General features: G+C 56.5%; 1 protein-coding gene across 3 annotated transcripts in view; it reads left to right on the top strand.

Annotated features, from left to right (window-relative positions):
• Positions 1–633: 633 nt before the first annotated feature.
• Positions 634–24,183, top strand: part of PFKP (phosphofructokinase, platelet) — a 49,973-nt gene continuing 26,423 nt past the window's right edge. For 2 of the 3 annotated variants that reach the window (XM_032881676.1, XM_032881677.1), the window contains exons 1-3: positions 634–830; positions 13,003–13,076; positions 22,575–22,652. In XM_032881676.1, coding sequence (XP_032737567.1) covers positions 719–830; positions 13,003–13,076; positions 22,575–22,652 — 264 coding nt within the window. In that variant the 5' untranslated portion in view covers positions 634–718. The remainder of the gene's footprint in view (positions 831–13,002; positions 13,077–22,574; positions 22,653–24,183) is intronic. The other variant, XM_032881675.1, reaches the window with a different exon arrangement.

Below are 24,183 nucleotides of genomic sequence, written 5' to 3'. Positions count from 1 at the left end.
CATGCTGCGATCCCGCCCACCCAGGATGCTCCGCCCACCTGTGCTACTGTTCCGCCACCTGCTGCGCTCTCTCCACCCCGCGCCCCTACCCCGGAGCTCTCTCCTACCTGCAAAGCTCCCACCTACCTGTGAAGCTTTTCCCTTTCACTTGAGATGCTCCCTACCCAGCGCCGGTGACATCTGCCCCTTGTGAGGCCCCTCCCAGCGGGGTACAGCCGCCACCTGCGGCACTCCCCGCCGCCCGCAATGCTCCCACAATTACTGTGACCCCGCCCACCTAAGACGCTCCGCCCACCTGCTATGCTTTTCTTTCCCCCGGGGGTGCTCCCGAGCGGACCTTGATCCTCCTCCCACCAGCGCTGCGCCCTCCACCTGCAGCACTGCCCCTCTGAGGCGGTCGCTCCCACCCTCAAACCTGTGGCGCTCCCCCTCTGCGCTACTCCCGCCCACCTTCTGCGCTGGGTCCTCCCGTTCCCCTCGTGGCTCCCCCCACCTGCGGCGTCCCCCACCCTGGAAGCCCCCACGGCCGAGTTCCCCGACTGGCCGGCGGCGCGCCCCAGCCCCGCCCGTCGCCCCGCCCCTCCCGCCCCGGAGCCCGCCCTTGGCCCGCCATTGGCGCGCGCCGAGCGGGCGGGGCGGATGGTTCTGAGTCGCGGCAGCGCGGGCGGGGGCACTGCCTGCTGAGCACCCGCCCCAGCACAGTCTCGGCCTGCTCGCCATGGACGACGACGATGTCGCCAACCGCAAGGTCTCCTTCCGAAAGTGCCTGGAGCACCTCTCCGGGGCCGGCAAGGCCATCGGAGTGCTGACCAGCGGCGGGGATGCCCAAGGTGCGCGACCGCCCGACCGGGCTGGGGCATTGAGTGATGGGGGGAGGCACCGGGAAGAGGCGATGGGGTCCCGGGGCAAGCGGGGACACGCGATGGGAGCCCCAGGAAGAAGCGAGGAGGAGGGGGTACTGCGGGTCCGAGCAGGGTGGGGGAGAAACCCGGCGCCCGGGAACCGCAGGGTACCTTCCGGGGCAGGAGTGGGCGGTGCAGCCTCGGGAGGAGTCGCTGCGGTAGGGACGGGGGAGTCAGGAGAAGGGAAGAATGGGGCCTTAGGATCCTTTATCGGAAGATCAATTACCCCCCCCCACACACACCTCCACGTTTAGTTTTTAAATTGAGACTAGCGCTGGGGTCTCCTGGACGGTCCTCGGAAGTCATTTCTCGTCCGAGTCGTAGCGGGGCCGACACCCCTGGGAAGCTTGGGAGTCGCGCGGCCACCTGGATGCTCCGGCCCCCACCCCGCCCGCACCCCGCCCCCACCGGGTGGAAGCAACGGCTGGGTCCCCCCCGCGAGTCCCGCGGATTCGCGTCCCCCGCGCGGCGCGGGCGGGGTCCCCGCTGTTGCAGGGTGGAGCGCGGTGGGGGCTCGCGGGGACCCTGCCCGGGATGCCCAGCGGCCTCGTTTCCGCTGGAGGCTCTTTAAAAGGTTTCCGCCGCTCTCCTGGCAAAACCGAAAACTGAAATGGGTCACTAGGCCCGCCCCGCTGGCCTCCTCTGGGGACCAGGAAGCAGGGACTCCAGGATGTCACCAGCACCCGGGCGCGGAGTCCAGCCTTCCTCCCCCACCATGTGGAGGCAGATTTGGAGGAGAAGGGGACCCAAGCCCAGGGCCCGCGGACACCCAAAGAGAGTATCTAAATTTGAAGGAGGGGGTGACAAGGCCACGCCCGGGCTCCTGGCGCTGCGGCACATGGGGCCACAGGGATTCCCAGGCGGTGGGGTTTCCTGATCCTGGTAAATTCCTGGAAGGGGCGAGCCGCCCGCTAGAGAGTGGATCTCCGCTTTGCAGGCGGACGCGTCCCTGGAGCCTAAGATCGCCCGGGCTGGAGACGCCCTCCCCGAGCTGCGTTTGGTTTTTCTTTCCTCTTCCTCCTATCCCTGGCGCCTGATTTTTCCAGGTTTCCCGGCCACACCAGGTGGAGGGATGCTCAGGAGCTGCACCCGGCGCCCTGGCCCACCGCCCCCCGCGCGCGTGACCTTGCCTTTGCCCTTGAGCCGGGCGGGGCTGACGCGGGGGCGGCAGGTTGGGGCGCTGGAGCCGCAGCCCCGCCCGCCGCGCGCCTACGTGATGCCCGGCCAGTCGCCTCCTGCGCGCCCTGCGCCCTTGGCCCTTGGCATCTGGCACCCGGCGCCGCGCGTGCAGGAGGTGAGGGATGGCGCTCAGACCCCTGCAGCGTCTCTGGAGCCCGAGTCCCCGGCGAGACCCGCCTCGTCCTGTTGAGGGCGGGACCGCGGCCCAGTCCCCGCCCCCATACCGAGGGCCCCCTTTGCGTCTGCTTCCGCGAGGGAAGCCAGGGAAAGGAGGCTGTTCTGTCTGATCCGGTGTTCTAGTAGTGAGCCCCGATGTAAACATTCCGGAGGAGGAGAATGTTGTGATAGAGCTAAGGCCCAGATTGGGAAAATGCAGTGAAACAGAGGATGTCGCCCACGTGACTCTAACGAACACCCAGAGGTGTGCCACGTGGAGTCCTAGTGGGGTCGTGGTGCGGCCGAGAGTGGCTTCCCTGTCAAACAGCGCGCGCAAGGCGCAAAACGCACATGCGTCTGGAGACTGCCCCAGCATGAGCTAGGAAGCATCTTGCCTGAATCTTAATCTGCGTCTTGGTAGTGCAGCGTTGGCAAAGGAAGAGGAACTAGTCTCTGAACCACCTGGCTTCAAGGCCAGAGTTTCACGGTTACTTGACAATTAAAGTGCTGCCGTGTCTGTTGAAAAAAAAATTGTTTAAGAGTCCGCTCTTGGGATCTGTTTCGGAGAGTTTGCCCAGCCACCTGGTGATGTGTGGGCACCCGAGAGATGATGACCTGACCTGCAGAATTAGCATTTTCTGCCCCGTAGCCGGGCTCAGCCCTTGGTCGTGGTTCCAGCAGAGGCCGGCAGTGCCCCTGTCCTCTGCTCAGTGGAAGACGATCCTCCGAGAATCCCAATCCCATGGGAAGCCCGCTTGGCACGGGAGGTGCCCGTCTGGGCGGCCCAGGGAGAGCCCTGTGCCCTGTATTTCGCCGTGGTACAGGGAAGGCCTCTGACTTGGGGTTTTCTTGGACTTCATGCAAAGCGCGATGCCCTGCTTTCGTCCTGTCTTAGACCGATGGAGCATCGGGGTGTACGTCCCTCTGAGGAAGCTCATCTCTACCTGGGCCCGGGGTCTGGTCTCAGCGGCCACGCATTTGCAGGCGCCCTCAGCAAGGTCGTTGCTAGAGATGTGCCTGAGACACTCAGCTCTTTTCTTTTCCCATTTTTAGCCCGACTCTGAGTTCCGCCAGGACGTGCTCTCCTGCACTAGGGAGAATTTTGCTCCTACCTGAGATCCAGGGGAGCAGCATCTGCAAGTCTTAATGTCGGGGTTTCCAATCAGGTGTGAAATTTTGGTCAGATTCCCCGGGGTGGGGGGCAGGGAGCGTAGCTACTACTTCTTGGGCTCTTTCTGTGTACCAGGAACTTTACTGTTCTCTCCAGGCCCGGTCACCTTGCTCCCAGACACATCGTCTTCGTTTTGAAGGCTGGAGGAGGAGCTACAAAGACGTAAGTGACCTGGTTTGGGTCACACAGCTCATATGTGGCATTGGGCAGGATTTAAACCAACTTCTGTCCGATTTCAGTCCCGGGGCCTTCCCAGTAGGCCATGCTCTCCAGGGGCCTTGTAAATGGAAGTCCAAGTGTTCAAGATTTTGTTTATATACGTGTGTATTTATCAGAGACACAGAGAGAGAGGAGGAGTCGAGGGGGAAGAGAGGACCCCAGGTGGGCTCCCTGCTGAGGGCAGAGTCTGAGGACCCTGAGATCATGACCTGAGCCAGAATCAAGAGTCAGACCCGAACCCGCTGAGCCCCGCAGGTGCCCCCGGGTGATTTCCAAGCAGCTTTGATAGTGGAGCAGAAAACACCTTTTTACAGGGAAAGCCCTAGGTCAGCCGAAGCCGTGCGACCCTTGATACCAGAGTGATGAGGCGCTTTGTTTTCCAGTCGAATTTAGTTATTGTTAAAATACAAAAGAAGAAAATCGTGCGTCTCTATTCAGCTGCCCCAGCCCCACCCACTAAGGAAGACTCTTTCTCAGGCTGATTATTTTTCTCATTCTTTGGGTGTCTTCTGCTGTCACAGGCATGTCTGCAAGTTTAAACGGATTTTCCACCTTGCTGGACAGGCAGCCTTTCCATGACTAAGTAGCCACCCTCAAGCGAGATTGTGTCATTCACCAAAAATGATTCACGGGTGTGGACACTGACTGTGGGCTCAGAAGAGAAGGTGGAGAAGTCGGGTGCCCCCAGCGGGCATCACAGCAATAAACTGTAAAGTCCTCTTCGCCTCAGGCAAAGCAAACATGAACGTAGTCTCCAGAGAGTTCACATAAATTGAGTCTCTGTTGGTCTTTAAAAGGACAGCAGGAACCACTAACAGTTGCTGGCGGCGGGCGCCATGCTCACGTAACTTGTTCCCTATTCCCGAGGGAGCAGGCGGGCTTTACGAGGGACTGGCTTCCTTGAGTTCCAGGTGGCAGCCCCGGCTGGGCCAGGGGGCCTCGGAGAGCATGAGAGGTCGTCTTCAGTGCCTTTCTGGCGTCCAGCGGGAACTGGGCATGAGGCAGGCTCTTGGATGCTTGCGGGATAGCTCCCGCTGAATCTCTAGGGCCACTCCTTTCATAAAATGCAGGCTGACTGCCATCCTGGCTCCTTCCTTTTCTCATTAAGTCATTTCAGGGACTTGAACCTTCACTGATCAAAAGCAGCCTTCTATCTGCAGAGCAGTATCTGGGAGTGGCTAATGGCTCAAAGCTTGGGACTTTATGGCCATCATCGGAAGTGCCGGGCACTGGTAGCCAGAGCCCGGGCCCGGGGCAGCTCTGCCGTTGACCCTGTGTTGCTTGGACACTGTCCTGGGGCCCTGCTGGTGCGGGCTCCTTCTGTGCTCGCCCTAAGCTGCACTGGCTGCAGAGCCCAGCTCGGTACAGACGAAAACGGGGGGCTGCTGGCTTCTCGCCTCCCCGGGCTCGGGGGCCCCTTACTGGACACATACATTCTGTAGTGGGAGGACTTTTTCCCCATGTGCAATTTAATAATTTAGCAAGCACGGTTGTGTCTAGGGGTGGCGTGGTAGAGCTTCAGCGCTCATCCCTTGAGTACCATGGGCAGTCAGCCCCCTGCCCCCTGTTCAGTAACGCACACATTCTGCACAGCCCACCCCGGCGACCCTTAGAAGCTAGGCGCTCTGTCGTCTTTAAGAAAAGCTCAGTCCTGCCTTGGGGGGGACCAAATAGCTTCTGTTCAGAGCTGGAACCTTTCATCGGGGAGAATTGGGGCCTGTGGGACACACTCCACCAATCTGAGGGGCTGTCGGAAGCAGTCACCGTTAGAAACCCGGGGATGGGGTGGGGGGGTGCCTGGGTGGCTCAGGGGCTTAAGCCTCTGCCTTCAGCTCAGGTCAGGATCTCGGGGTCCTGGGATCGAGCCCCGCATCGGGCTCTCTGCTCAGCAGGGAGCCTGCTTCCTCCTCTCTCTCTGCCTGCCTCTCTGCCTGCTTGTGATCTCTCTCTCTGTGTCAAATAAATAAATACAATCTTAAAATAAAAACAAACAAAAAAAATGGGGATGGGCTGGCAACATGGGAAAGGGAAACATCGGGCCCCAAACTGTACAGCTAGTGCGGTGGTAACCAGGTCAGGAAGGCGTATTTGGGTAAGAACAGGTGGTCTTGTGCAAGCTTGGCATGGTGCTCCAGTTTTGTTTGATGCAGCACACCTGCCAGGAAGCCCCGTGTCCTTCCACTGCCCCTGTATCCCACGCATCTTCGCCACCGTATACTTAGCATGCTGGGAATTATGGGAATTGTGCCTGTCGGGACGAGACGCAGCAAAGCGTGTGGCAGAGCAGCGCCTCGAGAGTCAAGACACTGATTAGTAGGTCCTGGTTCCCAGTTCTGTTCTCTGCCAGCAGTGGGCGGGGCCTCCATCCTTACTGGCACAGCTCTCCTCTCCCCTCCTCCCTTTTGCCTCCCCCTTCCTCTTCCTGTCTCCCCTGTGCAGGTCTTCAAGGGAGGGCAGGAGCCAGGAGGAGGTGTGCAGAAGAGAAAGTGCAGCACGCTGCTGGGACCAGGCCCCACTGCTGGGGACCCCGCCCACCACCCTGCCCCTAGGGGGTCAGGAGCTTTCTCCCTCCTGGTTGCCCAGCCCAGGCCCAGGGCTCTTCCTGAGATGCGTGTTCTGATTTTGTCGGTGGGGTCTAGTGGGGGCCTGTCTCTCAGGTCTGCTCAGCACCTTGCTTGCATCCAGTTTCACAGGACGGCTTTCCAACCTTGATGAGGAACTTGGCTGGGAAGGCTGGTTAACTTAGGACCCCTTGCGAAAAGGCTGTAAGTTAAGTGATGCTGCTGGACGTTTCTCCGGGCCAGAAAATGTTCAGAAGAGTGGCGGAGGGTGACTGGTTCAGCCCTGGGTTAACATTCCTGTGGTTTGGTTCCCTATGCATGTCCTCATCCCACCCACAGACGATGACTGCCGATGGGCAGTCCTGCGTCAGGCAAACAGCGGACCCCCGTCTCTCAGGGAGTTCATACTGAGTCTAGAAGCAAGCCGGACCTAGGAAAGAGTCTCTGTTTCTGGAAGGCCAAGGGTACCTGTGGTCGGGGACCCTCCACCCAACTCACAACCCACCGGGAACTGAGGGTTGAGCTAGTGCAAAGCAGCCTGGCGAGGGGGAAGCATGTGCAGGGCTGAGAGGAAGAGGTCAGGGCCAGATGGATGAGGCTGTGGGGAGGGGCAGGCAGTGAGGATTCTGGATAGGGGGTGGAGGGGGCGAGCAGGAAAGCTACTGCAGGTACTGGCTGCTCCAGATAAGGGTAATTTTGTGGCGTGGCCAGGAGGGCTGGAGTGGGAAGCCCAAGTTTAGGGTCTCGAGGACTCCAGACTTGGGCCGTAGCTGGAGGACTGCAGGGGTGGGGCTGGGCGCTCCTGCCCCAGGGTGCCCCTTTGGTGTCCAGGGGTGTGGGGCGCATTTTGTAAGTTGAGGGTTTGGCCTCAGAGGAGCTCATCTGTGCAGCAGGAGGAAATGCCGAGAACTCTAGTGAACAGCGGGGAGACCAGCGAAAGGCCATCAGTGTGAGCTTAGCTCCATTAGGAACCTGGGAGGGACTATTCAGTGACCCTTGTCATTCCCGAGGCAAGATAGACACATGGCCACTATAGAGGACGTTCAGAACTAGATCCCACGTTGTACCGGAGGGAAGTCGCTCGTTACATGTGGGACTTTATCCTGTCACCACGTTAAAACAATTAATTGTAAACGTGTATTTTGTCCAGCCTAGAAGGCTCATCAATAAGACATCCCACCTTCTTTTTCTCCACGCCGAGCCCTGCCGTCCGCTCGGTGATGCGGGGCCTCTCGCTGTGGCCAGCGGCCCTCCCAGCACAGTGGGGTTCTGGCACATGGGGCGGCCATCCCAGGCGGCCATGGCGAGCGTGTGTTCACAGGGTCCCTCCTGAGTGTGTGTGTTGAAGCTCAGATGCCAGGCCGGGGCTGCTGGCAACGGTCCCCGTGTCTGCAGTGGACGCTGGGGCGCCGCGCGTGGCCCTGGAGGGCCCTTCTTTTCCAGATGTTCCCTTGGCTGGCTTCTTGTGTTCTCTGCCCCTAGGGCTTCTGGAGGAGGCCTGCGCGGGCTCCCTCCCCGAGTCTCACAGTGTCCCCCACCCGGTCCCCCAGCCCTGCCCAGCTGCGTGTCCTCCTCCTCAGCACCTGCCTGCGCTGGGCACAGCGTGTGTGTTCCTCACGGACGGCTCCGTCACGGATGGAGCGCCCCAGGGCCTGGCCGACAGAAGGGCCCCCCATCCTTGGGCATCGGATGGACGCAGCTCCCCTCAGACCTGTGAGAAGAAAGTCAAGCTTTCTTCTGACTTTTCACCCTGAGCTCAGTGGTTTAGGTGGGGCAGGACGCAGAGACGCTCCCAGCTTCATTACCGATCTGCGGGGGAGCCAGCCACCGGACCCAGGGCTCCTTTGGGACCTCCAGCCCCTGAGTTACTCCCTGGGGAAGCTTTTAAAGATTTTTATTTATTCATTCGACAGAGAGAGACACAACAATGGAGGAAACACAAGCAGGGGGAGTGGAGAGGGAGAAGCAGGCTTCCCGCAGAGCGGAGAGCCTGATGTGGGGCTCAATCCCAGGACCCTGAGATCATGCCCTGAGCCCCGCCAGGCGCCACCAGTCGAGAGGCTTTTATGGAGCGCTTGGGGAGTGAGGGCAAGATACGGTGGTGCAGGTTTGTTTTCTGACACAGGCTGACACCACGGCTTTGCTACACAGCTGAGAACGACGTGATTTCAGGGGGAAGCCAGTAAGACAGCCGAGCAACCTGACTTTACTTTTCAAACTGGAATATTAAGTACTGACGTTAGCGAGGGGGGATGAGCAGGGGAAAGAGCTCCGGACGGTCTGGTCTGAAGGGTTCGGTAAGGAGACTGATCGTGCCGTTCAGATCACGTAGGAAACAGCAAGAATGGGCCCCCATTATTTCATTAGGATCCGCTTCTTAGAAATGATTCCAACTTTAAATGTCATCAGAGCAGGTCCACTGCACTCTGTGACCTCAAGGAAGAGATGATCTTTTTTATTTTTTTTAGTTTAAATTATTAATTTTGTTATTACTATGTGTTAAGTTTTCATTCTCATTCCGGTGTAGTTCATACGCGGGGTCGTATTAGCGTCAGATACACAATAGAGTGATTGATTGAACATTCCTTTTTTTTTTTTTTTAAAGTTTGTATTTTATTTCAGGAAGGAATGATCACGAAGGCCGTTCTTCCCTGCAGGATATTTTAGGAGGAAGCAGCAGATACGTAAAATCAAGACAAGGGTTTAAGGACCTGTCCTGTCTGTCCCATCTCAAGGACTGACCACACAGTTCCCACTCAGCTGCTCCCTAATTTTTTCAAGACTTGTTCCTTTTTGGTTCCCATAACCAACCTCTTCATTCCGAGCAGGCCAGAGTCTAAAGATTTGCAAATGAGGAGGAGGCTCCTTTCCCCTTACTAGGATTCCGACCTGCTTGCAGGATCCCATTTTCCCATGGTAGTATTTGGGAGAGTTGTTTGAATTCCCAGATCTGGCTCCGGAAACAAAAGCAAAAAGCACGAGGAACGAAGCCCATTGTCCAGACTGTGTGTGACAGAGGCCGTGGGGGGACATGGGGGGGTTCTCTGTTGTGCTTGGTTTTTGTCCTCCAGGGTTCCCTCCTGGGAAGGTGTCCACCTGCAGGGCCCAGCCCCACACCCCCCTGCAAGGAGCCCTGGCAAAGCCCCACGCCCCGGCCCAGCAGGCGTGTTCACCCCTGAGTTCCCTTCTGAGATTCTGAAGCTACGCCGTTGTACCGGAGGGAAGTTGCTCGTCTTTTAGTTGAAATACAGTGGAGAGGAAGGTTTACTCTCCAGCCGTGCCCTTTATTAATTGTGTTCCCTTGGCTCTCGCTGTGTCTGCTCAGAGCCTGACTTCCTCATCGCCCCAGGGGGACTCCGGACCCCACAGGCTCCCCGGAACCGCTGTGAGCTGGAGCAGCCCCCCTACCCCCCCAGGACTAGCCCCAGCTGTGGGAGGAGCCGGCTGGCTCGACTCACCGCTTTAAATGAAAGCCTCCTGAGCCCGGGAGGTGGTTCTGAGGCCCGGCTGCCGCCCACCCTCCCGGGGATCCCGAGGAAGATGTCCAGCTCAGGCTCCTCTGTCCCTGCTCTGCCAGGGCCCAGGGGATACCCAGTGTGGCAGGTGACCAGCCCCTTCTCAGGTGAGTGCAAGTTCCCCCCAAGAGGCGAGGGTGGGAGCCAGGCGTGGGGGCTGGTGGGAAGGTGTGCGGACCTCCCATGACAGTTCTCTTGGGCGTCCCCTCCGGAACAGGTGTACTTGCCACATTTCCTCCTGCCGTTGGTTACATTGTCTAGAACCCCCCATTTATCGTGCATTTACGAGATACCCCCTGGAGCTGTGTCTCCCTAGAGAAGGGCCGCTCAGGAGGGCGAGGGCCTGAAATCCCGTGTTAATCATGCTTGTCACTTGGCGATCGTCTTGGCATGGTTGCAGTGTTGGGGGATTAATTTCCCCGGGACAGGGGCCGCAGCACAGGCCTAGAATCCTGTTGTCTGTGGGAAGGGACCACAAGCAGCTGTGTCTCTCCATCCGGCTCAGGTCTGTGCAGGGGCAGCACCATGGAGAGACCTGCACTTGGGCGTACAGATGAGCTCATGCGCCACACCTGCGGCAATGCCCCGCCCCCTGCCCCACCCCAACGCTTGCACAGGTGCGGGGAGCTCTTCAGGGATAAGAGGAGTGGTGGGGGGCTCGCTGGGAGGTCTCTCTGCAGGTTGAGGTTGAGGGACGGTGTCCAGCAGCTGGGACAGATGGCACGTGGTGGTGGTCCTGGGGGAGCTCTGGGTTGTGCTGTGTAGCGCGCACTGTGAGGTTCAGGGGGTGTGGGGCTGGCAGGTAGGAGGAGTCTTCCCCGGGGAGAATCTTTCCCTGTGGATGGGGTGATGCGTGCAGGCCCCCTGGGTAGAATCCAGAGCAAGAAGGTGGGCATACTCCTGCTTGTGGAGGCCAATGCGGTGGACCTCTGGAGAGCACAGAAATGTCACAATCCGGCTGGTGACAGGGCAAGGCAGCAGCGTGTCCCCACGTTTCCATGGTGGCTCCTGCAGGTGGCTCTGGGGATGGGCAAGGGGAAAGGACAGCGCAGCTTTTACTTTCTAAGATTTTATCTCTGGGGCGCCTGGTTGGCTCAGTTAGTCAGGCATCTGACTCGTGGATTGGGCTCAGGTGATGATCTCAGGACCCTGAGATCTACCTGGGGTAGGGCGGGGAGTCCGCTGGGGATTTTCTCTGTCCTGCTGCCCCTTCCCACCGTCACTCTTTGTCTAAAATAAATAACATCTTAAAAAAAAATTGTTTCTAAGTAATCTCTATACCCAGTGCGGGGCTTAAACTCACAACCTGGAGATCTAGGGTCACAGGCTCCTTTGGCTGAGCCAGCCAGATGCCCCTGATTTTTTTTTAAAGACTTTATTTTTTGAAGCAGTTTTGTTTCATAGCAAGATTGAGTGGAAGGTGCAGAGTGTGCTGCTGCCTACCTCCCCACCTTGCGGCCCTGTGTTACCGCCTGTGAATTTGCCCTGATTCCCCATCCTCCCTCAAAGCCAGTGGTTTCCACCAGAGCTGCTGCTGGTGGTGTGTGTCCTGTGGTTTGCACAGATGTGGGATGACCCACAGCACTCGCGTGGCATCCGAGAGAATAGCATCCCTGCCTCTCCTGTCCCCCCAGCCCCTGGAAGCCCTGATCTTTGCGCTGTCTCCGTGGTTTTGCCTTTTCCAAAAAAAAACCTGTTTTTGTTTTAAACAGGAAGAATGTATTTATAAATTGCTTGTATAATTGCTAACCAAAGAGAAAAACCTGTTTCAAGTCCTTCTGGCCATGGTGTGGATCACGTTAGAGGGACGAGGCAGGATTTGGGGCAAATGTCGGGACCGATGTTAGGTTTATGGGCAGCGGCTGTGGAGGGCGTGCGTCCGGGGCGTGAGCAACAGGGAACCGCGCCTGTGGCAGGAGGAGGAGGAGGAGGGGGCGTGCGGGGAGGAACAGAAGTTGATTGCTTCTTATCTATGGAGTTTGTGGGTCTGGAGGGACGAAGACCCATTGATCACTAGTTCATTCAAGTTCTTCATGTCCTACGCCTGGTTTGGATATGAAGTCGTGAGACTCGGGGTACACCCACGTCCACGTCCGTCTGGATCTTAAGCCAACAGCCTTATTCTTGCATCACGAAGGTCAGGCTTACCGTCCCGTGCCCATGGGTGGAGTCTCCGTGTCTGTTACGCCCCTGGGAGCCACAGTGCCTTCGTCGGCCGTGACTGGGAGTGGCTTTACTTCATGGGTCTTGCTTTCCAGCGTCTTCAGACCTGATGTTGGTTTCTGAGCCGTAAACTCGCAGAGAAGGCCGACTGGGGCCGTCGGGTGGGTGTGCTTGCGTGGGGAGTCTGGCTGGGAGTCTGGGCGCTGAGTGCTGGAGGCCTGGGACTGTGTCCTCCCTGAGTCCCCGGCCCCGCCCCTGTCCTCCCGGGCCCTACTCTTAGCCACGGTGAGGACACAGGGTTCTGCAGGGGTGAAATCCAGACCTGTTCACCTAGGTCTTGACAGTGGTAGGACAGCCCAGATGAGCTGGTCAGAAATGGGGCTCCCAGGGAGAGCGAGCGGGAGAGCAGCAGGCACATGAGGCCACGGCGCACAGGTGCTTTTAGGGGCGCCTGGGTGGCTCAGTTGGTGCATCCCTCCTGGGATGGAGCCCTGGGATCGAGCTGAGCGGGGAGCCTACTTCTCCCTCCTCCTTCACCCCATTCATGCTCTCTCTTGCATTCTCTCTCTCAAATAAATAAATCTTTTTTAAAAAAAGCCACTTTTAATAAGTAACAGCCCCTGAGAAAGTGTGGAAAATGTCCTAGATTTATCTTGAGTAGGTATTATTTATAATATATTGGTTTAATTTTTCTTTTAATAAAATAGCAGGACTTATTTTGAATTTAAGGCCGTTGACTAAAAAATTGTTTTACCCTGGGGGCTACTCCTGAAATCAGATATTTCTCTTTCATCTTCTCAGATCAGCGGGATTGTCCCTTTTCATATAGGTTTGAGTTGGGCTGACTGCATGTAACCCCCCAGCCCCTCTCGTGTCTGGGAAACGGGCGGTGCTGCCCACAGCCCCCCGCGAGTGGGCGTCCCATGCCTGCCTGCTGCGACTCTGAGGTGCCCCCGCTCTTTCACGGTGACGCATTCTGGGCTGACATTGACCCCTGAGGGATGCGCCAGGCCCGTGGTCCGCGTGAGGAACCTGCTGCAGTTTTCGCGGGTCACGCCTGGTCGCAGTGGGTCCAGTGGCCCAGCCAGACTCGCCCCCGCCTGGTCACTGACTCCTGTCCCTGATTCCTTCCGCAGGTATGAATGCCGCTGTCCGAGCCGTGGTGCGCATGGGAATTTACGTGGGGGCCAAAGTGTACTTTATCTATGAGGTCAGTGTTGCGTCTCCCTCCCGGTTTCTCTGACTCTGGGACCTGAGCCTTGCGCCTGCCCGGGTGCTGCTGACCTGGACGGGCACGCTCAGGCCGGGCCAGGTCAGCGCCCCAGGGGCTGGGGGTCCTGCGGGGGCACGGGGAGGAGGTGGTGCTCCCTGGTCGAGGAGCAGGTCTACGAGATCTGGCAGGGAGGGCGTGGGGAGGGGAGAGCCCACGGGGCACACAGTGGTCTCCTGGGATTAATGTGTTTATTTGTAGTCCTCCTTCCCTAAAGAAGTAATAGTTATTTAATGTGGGGGTGAATTTGAGTAAGCGTTGAGGTAAGCAGGAGAGAGCGGCCACTTTGAGCTTCTCATCATTTCTGTAGAACCCAGGCCACCTCCCTAACAGCCATTCACGTGTTCACTTGGAAACCGAGTGCCTGACACAGGACAGCAGGCCTGGCGCGTTCTCTCCTGGGGTCCTGAGCGCGGAGAAGTGGGCGAGGTGGGGAAGGAAGGCCCCAGTGTAGTTTAGACCCTGCTAGTTATTCCAGGAACTATCAGAAAAAAAATAATGTATATTTACTTTTTAAATTTATGAGATCTGAGAAAGCTGAAAACACAGAAGAGCACATGTTCTTTAAATGACTTGATTCCTGTGAAACCACCATTAGGATTTCGTATTCCGATTCTTCCCAGCATGACGTGTGAAAGTCTGGACAAGGGTCTGGACACCATTAAAACCTTGGCAGATACACCTTGTGTATGTGCTTTGTGCCCCCGTTGTGCCCATTTTCTGTAGTGTGCACGACCACTTCAGTGTCTGTCATAGTCCCCGTGGGGGACACGTGCCATTCCCAAGCGGCTGAACTGTGCTTTCCAGCTGTGCGGGCGGGAGACCTATGCAGTGTCTGGGATTACTCTGCTCCCCAGACGTCCCTCGTGTCAGGTCTTGGTGCGTTTGACTGCAGTGGTTTCTGACCCTGGTTCCAGCGCCCCTCTCCCCCTCACCCCTGCATGTCCCGGCCGGCCTCCGAAGCAGTGGCGCTGACCGCCTGTCCTGTGTGCAGCCCTGACCCAACCCCCCAGTCCCCAGCCCGGGAGCTGGCTTGGGTTCCAGTGCGGGCTGTCCCCTTCCTTTTCTCCTTCTGGAAAGTGGCTGTTCTAAGCCTGTGCCTGCTGGGCCACATGAGGGTGTGTTATTTGCTGGAAAGAGGGTTTTTTGGGGGGTTTTGTTTTTGTTTTTTTTCCCCTGCGCTTTGATGTGCTTTTCTGAGCTGTGGTTCTGTGAGCTTGGGGTTTGTATTTATCGGGTTTCGGTGAGGTTAACACGGTGGGCCCCACCACAGCTCTCCCAGGCTGTTGTTGGGTTTCTCTCTGGAGTCCAGCCAGCGGCAGGGCTAGGATCCGCCCCCAGGGCGGACGGTTCTGACTGTCCCACTACCAGGGTGAGAGCCGTGCTCCTGGCATCTCGCTAGAGGAGACCAGGATGCAGGTGGGAACCCTGTGACACCCAGCACAGCTCCCACAGCAAGGAATTCGTATTCTGGTCCCAGGGCCTGTGGTGCCTCGGCCAGGAGGCCCACGTTGAGCCAAGGGCAGGTCGTATCCTCAGGGTGAGTGTCGTGGGGAGCAGGGGCCAGGCCCGTGCGCGTGCTGACTCTTGGGTGTGGAAGCTGACCCGAGAACCGTGGATGTTAATCCTTCAGACTTAGGACTTTCCATTCGTTCTCTTGGCTCTGTATCCGGGGGTTTAGATGGGATATTTAGTGGGAGCTCTCCTGCCAGACCGCCTACGCTCCCTGGTGAGGGGCTGGGCTGGAGCACAACGGTACGCCCACATGTAGCAACACTGGGGCTGTCTTAGGAGAAGAGCATCTTGGATTTCCTTTGGAAGAACCTTGACCTAGGGAACCAGATGCGTCCATCCCGTTTTCTGCTGGGAGAGGTGGGCAATGTGGCCTGCTTTGCTCCTGACCATTTTTTTTTTTTTTAAGATTTTTTTATTTATTTGACAGAGAGAGAGAGAGGGAGGGCAAAAGCAGGGGGAGCACCAGAGATTGAGGGAGAAGCAGACTCCCTGCAGAACAGGGAGCCCAATGCAGGACTCAATCCCAGAACCCCGAGATCATGACCTGAGCCGAGGGCAGAGGCTTCACCTGCTGAACCCCCCAGCACCCCTTTCCTGCCCACTGCAGGGGCTGTGTCCTTCGCCCCCTCCCTGGAGGGGGGGATGGGCAGGGCTCCTGCCCGCTGGGGTGGGCAGCGAGGAGTCCCGAGTCTGAACGGATCCCATTTCTTCCAGGGAAGTGAGGGGATTTGTGCAGCTTCTCCCATCAGGAAAAGCCAGACAGAATCCGGGGGTACGGTACTGAGTGTCAGGGCGAGGGTATGTTCGTAGTAACTGGTTTCCTGGCAGTTGGGGCCTTGGATGGAGGATAGAGGGTGTGTGGGGAGAAGAGCAGACGGCAGGGTCTGGGACTTGGCACCAGGGACCGTCCGCCCGCGAGTCCGGAGAGGGGAGCAGACGGAAGCGGCCTGGAGCTGGACTCATTGGGGCTGAAGTCGTCGGTCTGGAGAACAAACCGTGCTTCTCGTGACACCCCTCCCTGCCGCACCTCACCCCCCCAGAAAAAGAGAAATTGTAGGGAACCAGGCCTGTTGTTTACAGCTGCATGGGGGGTGGTCCTCAGCCCCGCCTTGGACCCTCGGGCTTTGCCCTAGGAGACAGTTTGGGGTGAACCCCCGTTTGCAGTAACATCAGCTCTTCATGACAGATCTCCATGGCCCTGTCTCTGGAGTCCCAGCCTCTCTAAAATCTGCCAGTTTTTCCTAACGCATCCACACCCTCCTAGTGTGACCATCCCTAAGACGGGGCCGGGGTCCACCGGCCAGGACCACCCCCTGACAGAAACATCTCCGGACACCGGCACTTGTCCCTAGAGGTGGGAGGCAGGGCAGCTAACTCATCCCTGCCAAGGGCGCCCGTCCCAGACCTGTTGGAGCACAAACTGAGATGTCGGTTTCAGTGTGTTGGACCTCGTCAGCACTCGGTCCCACACATGTGCTCACTTGTGGTCCGGTTTCTTAAGTTTGCCTAGAGCTTCAAGGTTGCCGGCTCACCTAAACAGTGAAACAGGTTCGTGTTATGTAAACAAAGGCTTTTGGGTTTTTTCCTTAGCAGACAGTTTGTGGGAGGGGTACTGATGGGAGAACGCTGGTCTTCCTGCCAAGGGCCTGGCACCGGGTTTGTGCTGTCTGGCTGCCGCTGGGGAAGGCTGGCAGCCTGGGCCCGGTCTATGTGTGGTGCATGCCGGGCCCCAGGGCGACATCTGGGGAGGCTGGGGCGAGCAGGGATTAACCCGTTCTTGCCACCACAGAGCCCGTTGCTTTTTTTTTCCACTTAGGCTAGGGCTTTTCCTTAGAGACCTACAGGTGGTTTTAGCTGCTGGGGGATGCTGATGGCAAGGCCATCCCATGGTTTTGCAAGACCGAGCTCAGGAGACCGCCCTGGCTTTTGGTGGAGCAGGGGAGGAGATCTGTTCTCTGTTCCTGTGATCTTGGTCGCAGAGCTAGGCTAGTCCTGTTTCATGCAATCTGTGGGCTCAAAATCCTGTTAGTTGAAGGCTTTTCTACAGATTGAGAAAAATTACAGCTCTTTAAATAGGACCCACTTAAAACGTCTTTCCTCTTTAAAACATCACTTCCCCTTTGGGCCTGCTCACGCCGACGTGAAAATGTCCACAGAGCCCGTCTTCCCATCTTCTGAGCCTCAAAGAAAGGCTGGACTGACGCCCATCACGTTGAGCAGCCGATGGTCTTAGAAATGAGCTTCTCCGTGCGTGCCGGCCCGGAGCTTTCCTGCTGGGAGAGCCTCAGAGCAGGTCAGAGCTCTGTTCTGGCCGCGCCGGCTTCCTGCTGCAGGTGGAGAGTCAGGCCCGGCCCAAAGGCCCTGAGAGGCTTTCTCTCTGGACCCCGGCCTCCCACAGAGCTCAGTGGGCTGGGGCCCTGGGCATCAGGCCTGACTTAATAATCAGATAAACCAGCTTCCATGTGTCTGCTGATAGATTAATGTCATTTTCCCCTTCCGAACAGAAACCCTCTGCTTGCTGTGGGGCACGTGACTTCTCGGATCTGTTGAGTTGCTGCTTCCACAATTTTGAAAGTCGGAAGTGGCATGCTTGGGGCAGAACCACAAAGACAACCCAAACCCCACCTTTCCCAGCAGATGCCGGGCAGGTCTTCTCGCAGACACGGTGGTTCCCCTCCTGTCTTGACGTCCCGTCAGGGTCGGGCTCTGGGCTTCCCTGTGTGTCCTGCGGGGTGGCCGCTGTCGGAGCCGCTGGGCGGTGACACCCCGCGATGGGAGGAGAGCGGGCCCGGATGCGGGGGTGGCCTTTGGGGGACTGGTTTGCGATGGCTGCTCTGACCCATCCTGCCTCTGCCTCCCCCTTCCCACAAGTGCCGGAAGGCCAGGCACGGTGGCCGGAACCACGCCGTCCCGTCTGCCAGAGGTTTCCCACAGAACTATTTCTGCATCTTCACTTCCTTAAAGTTAGAGCTGCTTCACCACAAAACATTCGTCAAAATAGTAATAGGATCTCTGAACGTGCGCTGAAATGGATTGGTCTGCAGGTGACCGGGCGGCGTAGACCACCGAGCTGAAGCGGGTGTGGCCCACCGGTAGCAGGCAGCATGAGAGCGGGATGAGTCACCAAGGTCCTGTGGCCAGTGCCCAGCTGGACAGTGGCATGCAGCCGAGCTCGCCCTGAGCATCATATCTGAGAGCCAGCTCTGCCTGGTCCTGCTGCCGTCCCCGTGGCTCTCCTCAGTCTCGTCCTAGTTACCCTTCCAGTGTTTTAATCACAAAAGGATGGTCTCCTGTGCTGACTGTGCACCCCTGCATTATCACCGTGCGGCTGGGTGAGGGGCTGGCTGAGAGGTGGTGGGCTCTCCCTTCTGGAGGATATGCACCTGCTGTGTCCTGCAGCGGCCTCCGGTTTATAACGTACCTGCAACCGGGGATTAGCAGCTTTGGTGTTAAGCAATCCGATAATACCAGATGGCTAAATCAGTCCCATGGGTCTCCATTGTCAGGTTTCCACAAGCACAAAGTGCAATGGCCTTGTGTGTTCTGACCTATTTTAGAAGGTCAGAGTTTGGCCTCTTCTCGCCAGGGACCCATGCAAAGGCAAGCCTGCAGGCATCATCCTTGAAGTCATGGGCTCCTTGAGCAGGGGTCCCGAGGCCAGGGCATCCGTGCCCTAGAGAGTCCTGGTGGGGGCTGAGCCATGGCTGGGGGTGGGTGCAAGAAGGACTGCGTGACCTGGGGGGTCTGTGGTGAGCTTCCTGGTGCAGAAAAGAGTTGTGATTCCTGAACTTGGAAAACCATTGCCCACCCAGAGGACCTTGCTGCCTCTCTCGTGTCCAGCTTGTCTTGCACCATGGCATTTCCCAGCTCCGACACGTGAGTGGTTCAGAGCTGACCTCTCCATGGGCTTGCTCTCAAGTGCTGTAAGCGAAATGCTTTAATTTATTAAGGAATAAGCCAGAAAGACAAAAATTTGTATTTACTCAAGGCACTGAAGCCTGGAGAGAAGTCTGTGGTGTTGGTCACTGCAGTATCTAGACAATACTTTAGAAGGACGTGATCTTTGTAGATTGTCTCCACTGGGAGTGGAGTGTTTGCTGCCCAAATAGTGAGTTGTTGACTGAGTAATCCAGGAAATCAGATGTAGAAAAGCCATTTTCAGATTGAGAAGGCCAGTGCACTCATCCAGCATCCGTGTTCAAGGGGAAAAGCCTAGTTGGCCAGAGAGCACGGGACTGTGATTTCCCTCTGAGTCTTGATCCAGAAACCCTATGTAGTGCAAGATCTCTTACAAGAGAGAGCCACCTGCCGTGGGCTAGCGCAGACTCTCCTCTGAGTGGATCAAACAGGTTCTACAAAACGCAGCGCCGTTGCCAGAGGAGCAAATGGGGGGCCTACGCTGACATCCCCATTGCTTAGAAACATTTCAAACAAGAAGTTGAGATGATTTCAGAATCAGTGGCTCCTTCTCAGACATTACCCAAAGGACAGCGCACTTGACGGTCTCCTGGGCTGACCGTTTGAACGGGGATCAGCAAGGTGGGCTGGGTTACTGTGGGTTAAAAACCGAGTGTGACTTGGAAGGGTTTGCTGTGTTTTGATTCCTGTGTGAGTCATGGAACTGGTTCTGAAGGCAGATTCCAAGGAGAATTTTAAAGAAAAGATTTGGGGCGCTGGCTGTGTTGGCAGCAAGTACTCAAGCCTCCAGAGAGACTTCCACAGAAAAACACGCATCTGAATTTATAAATTACGGTACGTTTGTGTAAAATCAGTCGTCTTAATTTAGTAACCACTTCCTTGCAAGTGGAGGGCCCTTAAGTTGCCGTTGGGAGGCCTTTTCGAGGCTTGCAGGAGCTCCTGAGTCTGCGGAGGGAGGGTGAGTCACTTCCTGCCCTGCCCAGGCGTGAGGTCAGGAGCGGGGTGGGTGCAGCAGGGTGGGTACAGGAATCTCCAAAATCCCTTTATCCTCCCTGTCCCAGGGTCCCTGTGCCACACGGCCTCCAGGATTCTCGGAGAAAGTTCTGTGTTTCAGAACACATGTTACGACTTACAGAATGATTTTCCACGTTCCTGCCCCAGCAGCAAAGGGGTCTGTGAATGCTTTCATGAAGTCACTGTACAAATGCAGAGCAATGATCGTAAAGGCAAAGGGGACTTTTGTGCTCCCAGCTTGGCACCTGTGGGGCAGAAGCCAGGCACAGGGCTTGTCCACAGAGCATGAGCTGCTGGAATCCTCCACGGGCTGGTGCTGCCAGCCACGTGCAGCGGAGATGGCCCCCGATGAGCTGGGGATGGCCCCCGGCCTCCGTGTCCTTGTCAGCCCTGTGGGGTCTGGGGCGGCCCCGTGCCCTGGGTTGCTTTGTTGACCTCGCGGTGCATGTGCAGAAATCATCCCTCTGGCTGTGGGTGTTGAGTGGGCATGGGGAGGATGTCCCCATCCTGTTTTTGTCAAAGCCTATGGGTAGGGCAGTTCTCTGCCCTGCCCTGCTCGGGACAGCCTGCTCTACACCTGCCCTTCCGGCCTCATGAGTAATGGTTTCTCTCGTCCTCAGCCCCACGCAGGCTGGGGTGGTAGGACATCATGCCTCCACATAGGGGCCATGTCCCCGCGGTGGCGGAGGCTCTGGAAGCTGCAGCCAGCCTGCAGGCCCGCTCCCGGGGTGGGGGTGTCCCCGCCCACCAGGCCTCCTGGAAGTGAGCTCACAGTCTGCACCGCCGCTGGCTGTTGAGTGCTGGGCCTGAATCTGAGGCCTGCGGAGCTGGGCGTGTGTGCAGAGTGACGGGGGAGCCCAGGAGTTTGCAGGGCTCAATGGAAGGCACCCCTGAGGCAGGGCCCTCCCTTTTGTGTCCTCTGTCTTGCTGCCGTCCAGCTATCACCTGGCTCTCTCTCTGTTGTTAACATTCTGCTGAAGATCCCTGGGAGTCCCTCAGAAGCAGGGAGGGCTGGCTTTTGTAACCTCTGCTGGGGGAGCTCACACACAGCGCCCAGTGTAGATAGCGCCTCTTAAGAGCTCCCTTTCCAGAGACCGGGCCTGGATCAAAGCCTCTTCTGCTTATCACGCTCACCCTCCATAGTGACAGGTGCCGCGGCTCGCTACCTTATATGGAGTGGGCTGAAAAGGCACGATACATGCCCTGTGAGTTTTAGGGAGCTGTGTTTACAAGATGTGCATCGCTGCCCCGTGACGACAGTGGGCCTGTTCTGGGGACTGTGAGGGGCCAGAGCCCCAGGGTAACATCCTCCATCCGGGGGCAGAGGGAGGCTGCCAGCTCCAACGGGCACCTGCTCTTGGCTTCTCTACCTCGTTCAGGCCACCTTGTCCCTTCGGTGTTTGTCGCACGTGACAACTGTGTGACTGTGACACTCACAGGTTTACGTGTACTTATGTATACGTATACTATGTAGTATAAAATACTACACGACTCTAATGTATTCTGTTATATACAATTTGTTCTCTGTATGATATATAAAATACATATTTGTATCAGTATATTAGAAACATATAAACATATAATGACATGTTATATACAGTGTATATCTATGTAACATATTAAACGTATACACATACAGACCCAGGTGTGTGTTAGCAGCCTAGTGTTCTGTGTGTGATGAGTAGAGAGGAGAGTGGCATGGACTGAAAGAGAACAGAGCAAAGTTGAGAGCAGGTTCGTTCTGTATAATTTATGACAGTATATGTAAATGGATTCTCTCCGTATAATGTAGAAATCTATAATACCATGTTTCATGATACAAAGATAGTCTAGTCATACATTATATGTATTGTATACAATAGGTTAATACGTGTTACATGTTACTAAGATGTAACATACTAACCCAGTGTCTTACAGAAGATGGTAGCACGTTTTTGGCGGAAAGTGTCCGTTGTAAGCACAGGTGCGTCCTGATGGCCTGTAAAGGCCCCTGTCCTGTTGGTTAACTTGCAGACGTGGTTCTCTACTCAGTGGACCATTCCATTTTGAGCAATCCTTACTTTTTCCGTTCCTCTTGATGTTCACTGGTTTAGGAGCTCTGAATCCCCCGTAAGGATCTGTGGTGATAAACTTTGTAAATGGTCCGTGTCCGTTCCTTTGTAAGTTTAAGTGTCCTGGAGAGAGTCACTCAGGTAAGGACACACATGGGTGTTTCCGGATGCCTTGATCTTGTGTGGTCTTGGGGGGAAAGCGAGATGGAGTTGGAAGGTCATGGTCCTTGGGCTTCCGGCCGAAAGTGAGCGCTCCCATCCCATGTACTCACCAGCCCTCGGGGTGGTCAGCTGCTGCTGACCGCAGGGTAGGGCCCATGGATGTCTGCGGTGCTTTTCAGAAACACGGTGTGTCTATGCAGGGTAGCACGGGTCACATGGGCAAACTGAGGCCCCGACGGGAGTGCTCCCTTGTACGCCGTGTGATGGACACCACTGTTTGCATGGGAGTTTGCTAGATTACACACGGTTTGGGGGTAAGCATCTCCCCTTTCAGGCTCTCTGGCACTGTTAGGTGACAAACTCTTCTTCCCCGTAGCGCTAGCCCGGCAAGAAGTGCCCATTCACGGAAGGCTTGGAGCGAGCACTCGCCTCGGGTGGCTCCCCACCCCTCTTCCCGGCTCAGGGTCCTCGTCCTTTGCATTTTACAGAATTCACACATCCATCTAGGCTCTCACTAGAGTTTAGCCTAGTCTTTTTTTTTTTTTTTTTAAGATTTTATTTATTCATTTACAGAGAGAGATCACAAGCAGGCAGAGAGGCAGGCATAGAAAGAGAGGGAGAAGCAGGCTCCCTGCCGAGCAGAGAGCCCGATGCGGGGCTCGATCCCAGGACCCTGAGATCATGACCTGAGCCGAAGGCAGAGGCTTAACCCACTGAGCCACCCAGGCGCCCCGAGTTTAGCCTAGTCTTAACGAGGATCTCTGTTCCCTTCCCCCAGGGTTACCAAGGCATGGTCGATGGCGGCAGAAACATCGTGGAAGCCAACTGGGAGAGCGTCTCCAGCATTCTGCAAGTGGTACGTGCTGACTTCCAAAACTCTGTTTCTCTAAAGTAAGTCAAGTCAAGTCCCTCCTTTATTCGGAAATCTTCTGCACACAAGCTCCAGCAATGCTTAACGCGGATTAATGTCCTGGCTGGCGTGATTCTCGCCTACTTACATAGTAACAAAACAAAACCAAACCAGCCTTAATTTGTCATGTAATTAACATTTTTAGAAAGCTTTACATCGTGCAAACAGGATTATTCTTGCAGTAAAAAGTTATGTTGTGACCGCTAGTGTTCCCTGTGGTCCTTGTAGTGGATTTCAGATTTTGTCTTCTTAAGACCAGATTAATATTGAGGCTTCTTGGGTTTGTTGGTGCTGTGCTCAGGGCACAGAGCCCCGCCTGTTGGATTTTTGAGAGTCACTTTGTGTCCCTGTAGCAAAGGTTGGGAATGGTCCCTCCAGGATGGCAGGATGTAGTGGGAAGCAGCCTCCCTGTTATGGCCTGAATCAGTCCCGGCTAATTGCTCTGGTGTGTGCAGGAATGAGGCAAGGATGGCTTCAGGCAAAACAATTGCTTACTTTGAATTTGAAAGAAACCTGCCAGGATGTTTCATGCCTATAAATTCCCCAAGCCCAGTAGCTAAGGGAGGCCTCCCAGTCCTTGGAGAGGAGGATTAGGTGAGAAGAATGGACATGCTGAAAAGCTCTGTGTTAATCTGGAACTCATGTGGGGTATTTTTTAACTAGAAACCAGAATCAGTTCGGTCCCACTGAAGGTGCCAGTGCGATGGAAGAATGGGTCCAGTAAACGCGGCTTAGAGATATAAAGGGGACATGTGCAGCCCGATGAGAAGAAGGGAATCCTGCAGGCTGGGGTGGCGAGGGTGGGCCTCCAGGGCGAGACAAGGCGGATACAGACAGACAGATACCGGTGCTCTCACTCACACGTGGGATCTGAAAAAACTGAATTCCCAGAAACAGAAAAAACGGTGTTTGCCAGGGGGCTGGGGGAGGGGAAACGGAGACTGCAGTCACAGGGCACAAGCTTCCCTGCGGATGGCGAGTGAGTTCTAGATGCAACCTCCGGCCAGGCGACGGTGGTTAAGGACACCGCGTTGCCCCCTCAAAAGCCGCCCGGAGAGTAAGTCTTCATTCTTCACACACACACTCGCAGGTGGCTGTGGTGAGGGACGAGTTAAGGAACTTGAGTACGGGGATCATTTCCCATAAATCCTCGTGTTAACAGTGTTAACTGTGCTGCCTAATAATTGTAATGTTGAAAGTTGCTAGAACAGTCAGTGTTGAAAGTGCTAAGACAAAACAGGCTAACGATGGGAGCAGCCACATATCTCCACGTGCCTTAGCACGGTGATCACGTCACCCCGTGCGTGTGAATCACGGTGCCCTGAGCGCACGCGACCTTCTCGGCCCCTTACATCTCGGTCGCCCCGGTGGGGAGACGAGGGCGGGTGGAATGTGGTTGCCCCGGGGAGACGGGGTGTGCAGGTGCCCCTGGGTGTGTGGGGGCAGGGAAGGGCGCCTTCTTTACCTTCCTCAGTTG

This window comes from Lontra canadensis, unplaced genomic scaffold, assembly GCF_010015895.1.
Source record: "Lontra canadensis isolate GAN:19392208 unplaced genomic scaffold, GSC_riverotter_1.0 scaffold76, whole genome shotgun sequence".
Taxonomy (NCBI): Eukaryota; Metazoa; Chordata; class Mammalia; order Carnivora; family Mustelidae; genus Lontra; species Lontra canadensis.
Note: the sequence above shows the minus strand (reverse complement) of the source record. Positions and strands in the feature narration are given on the sequence as shown.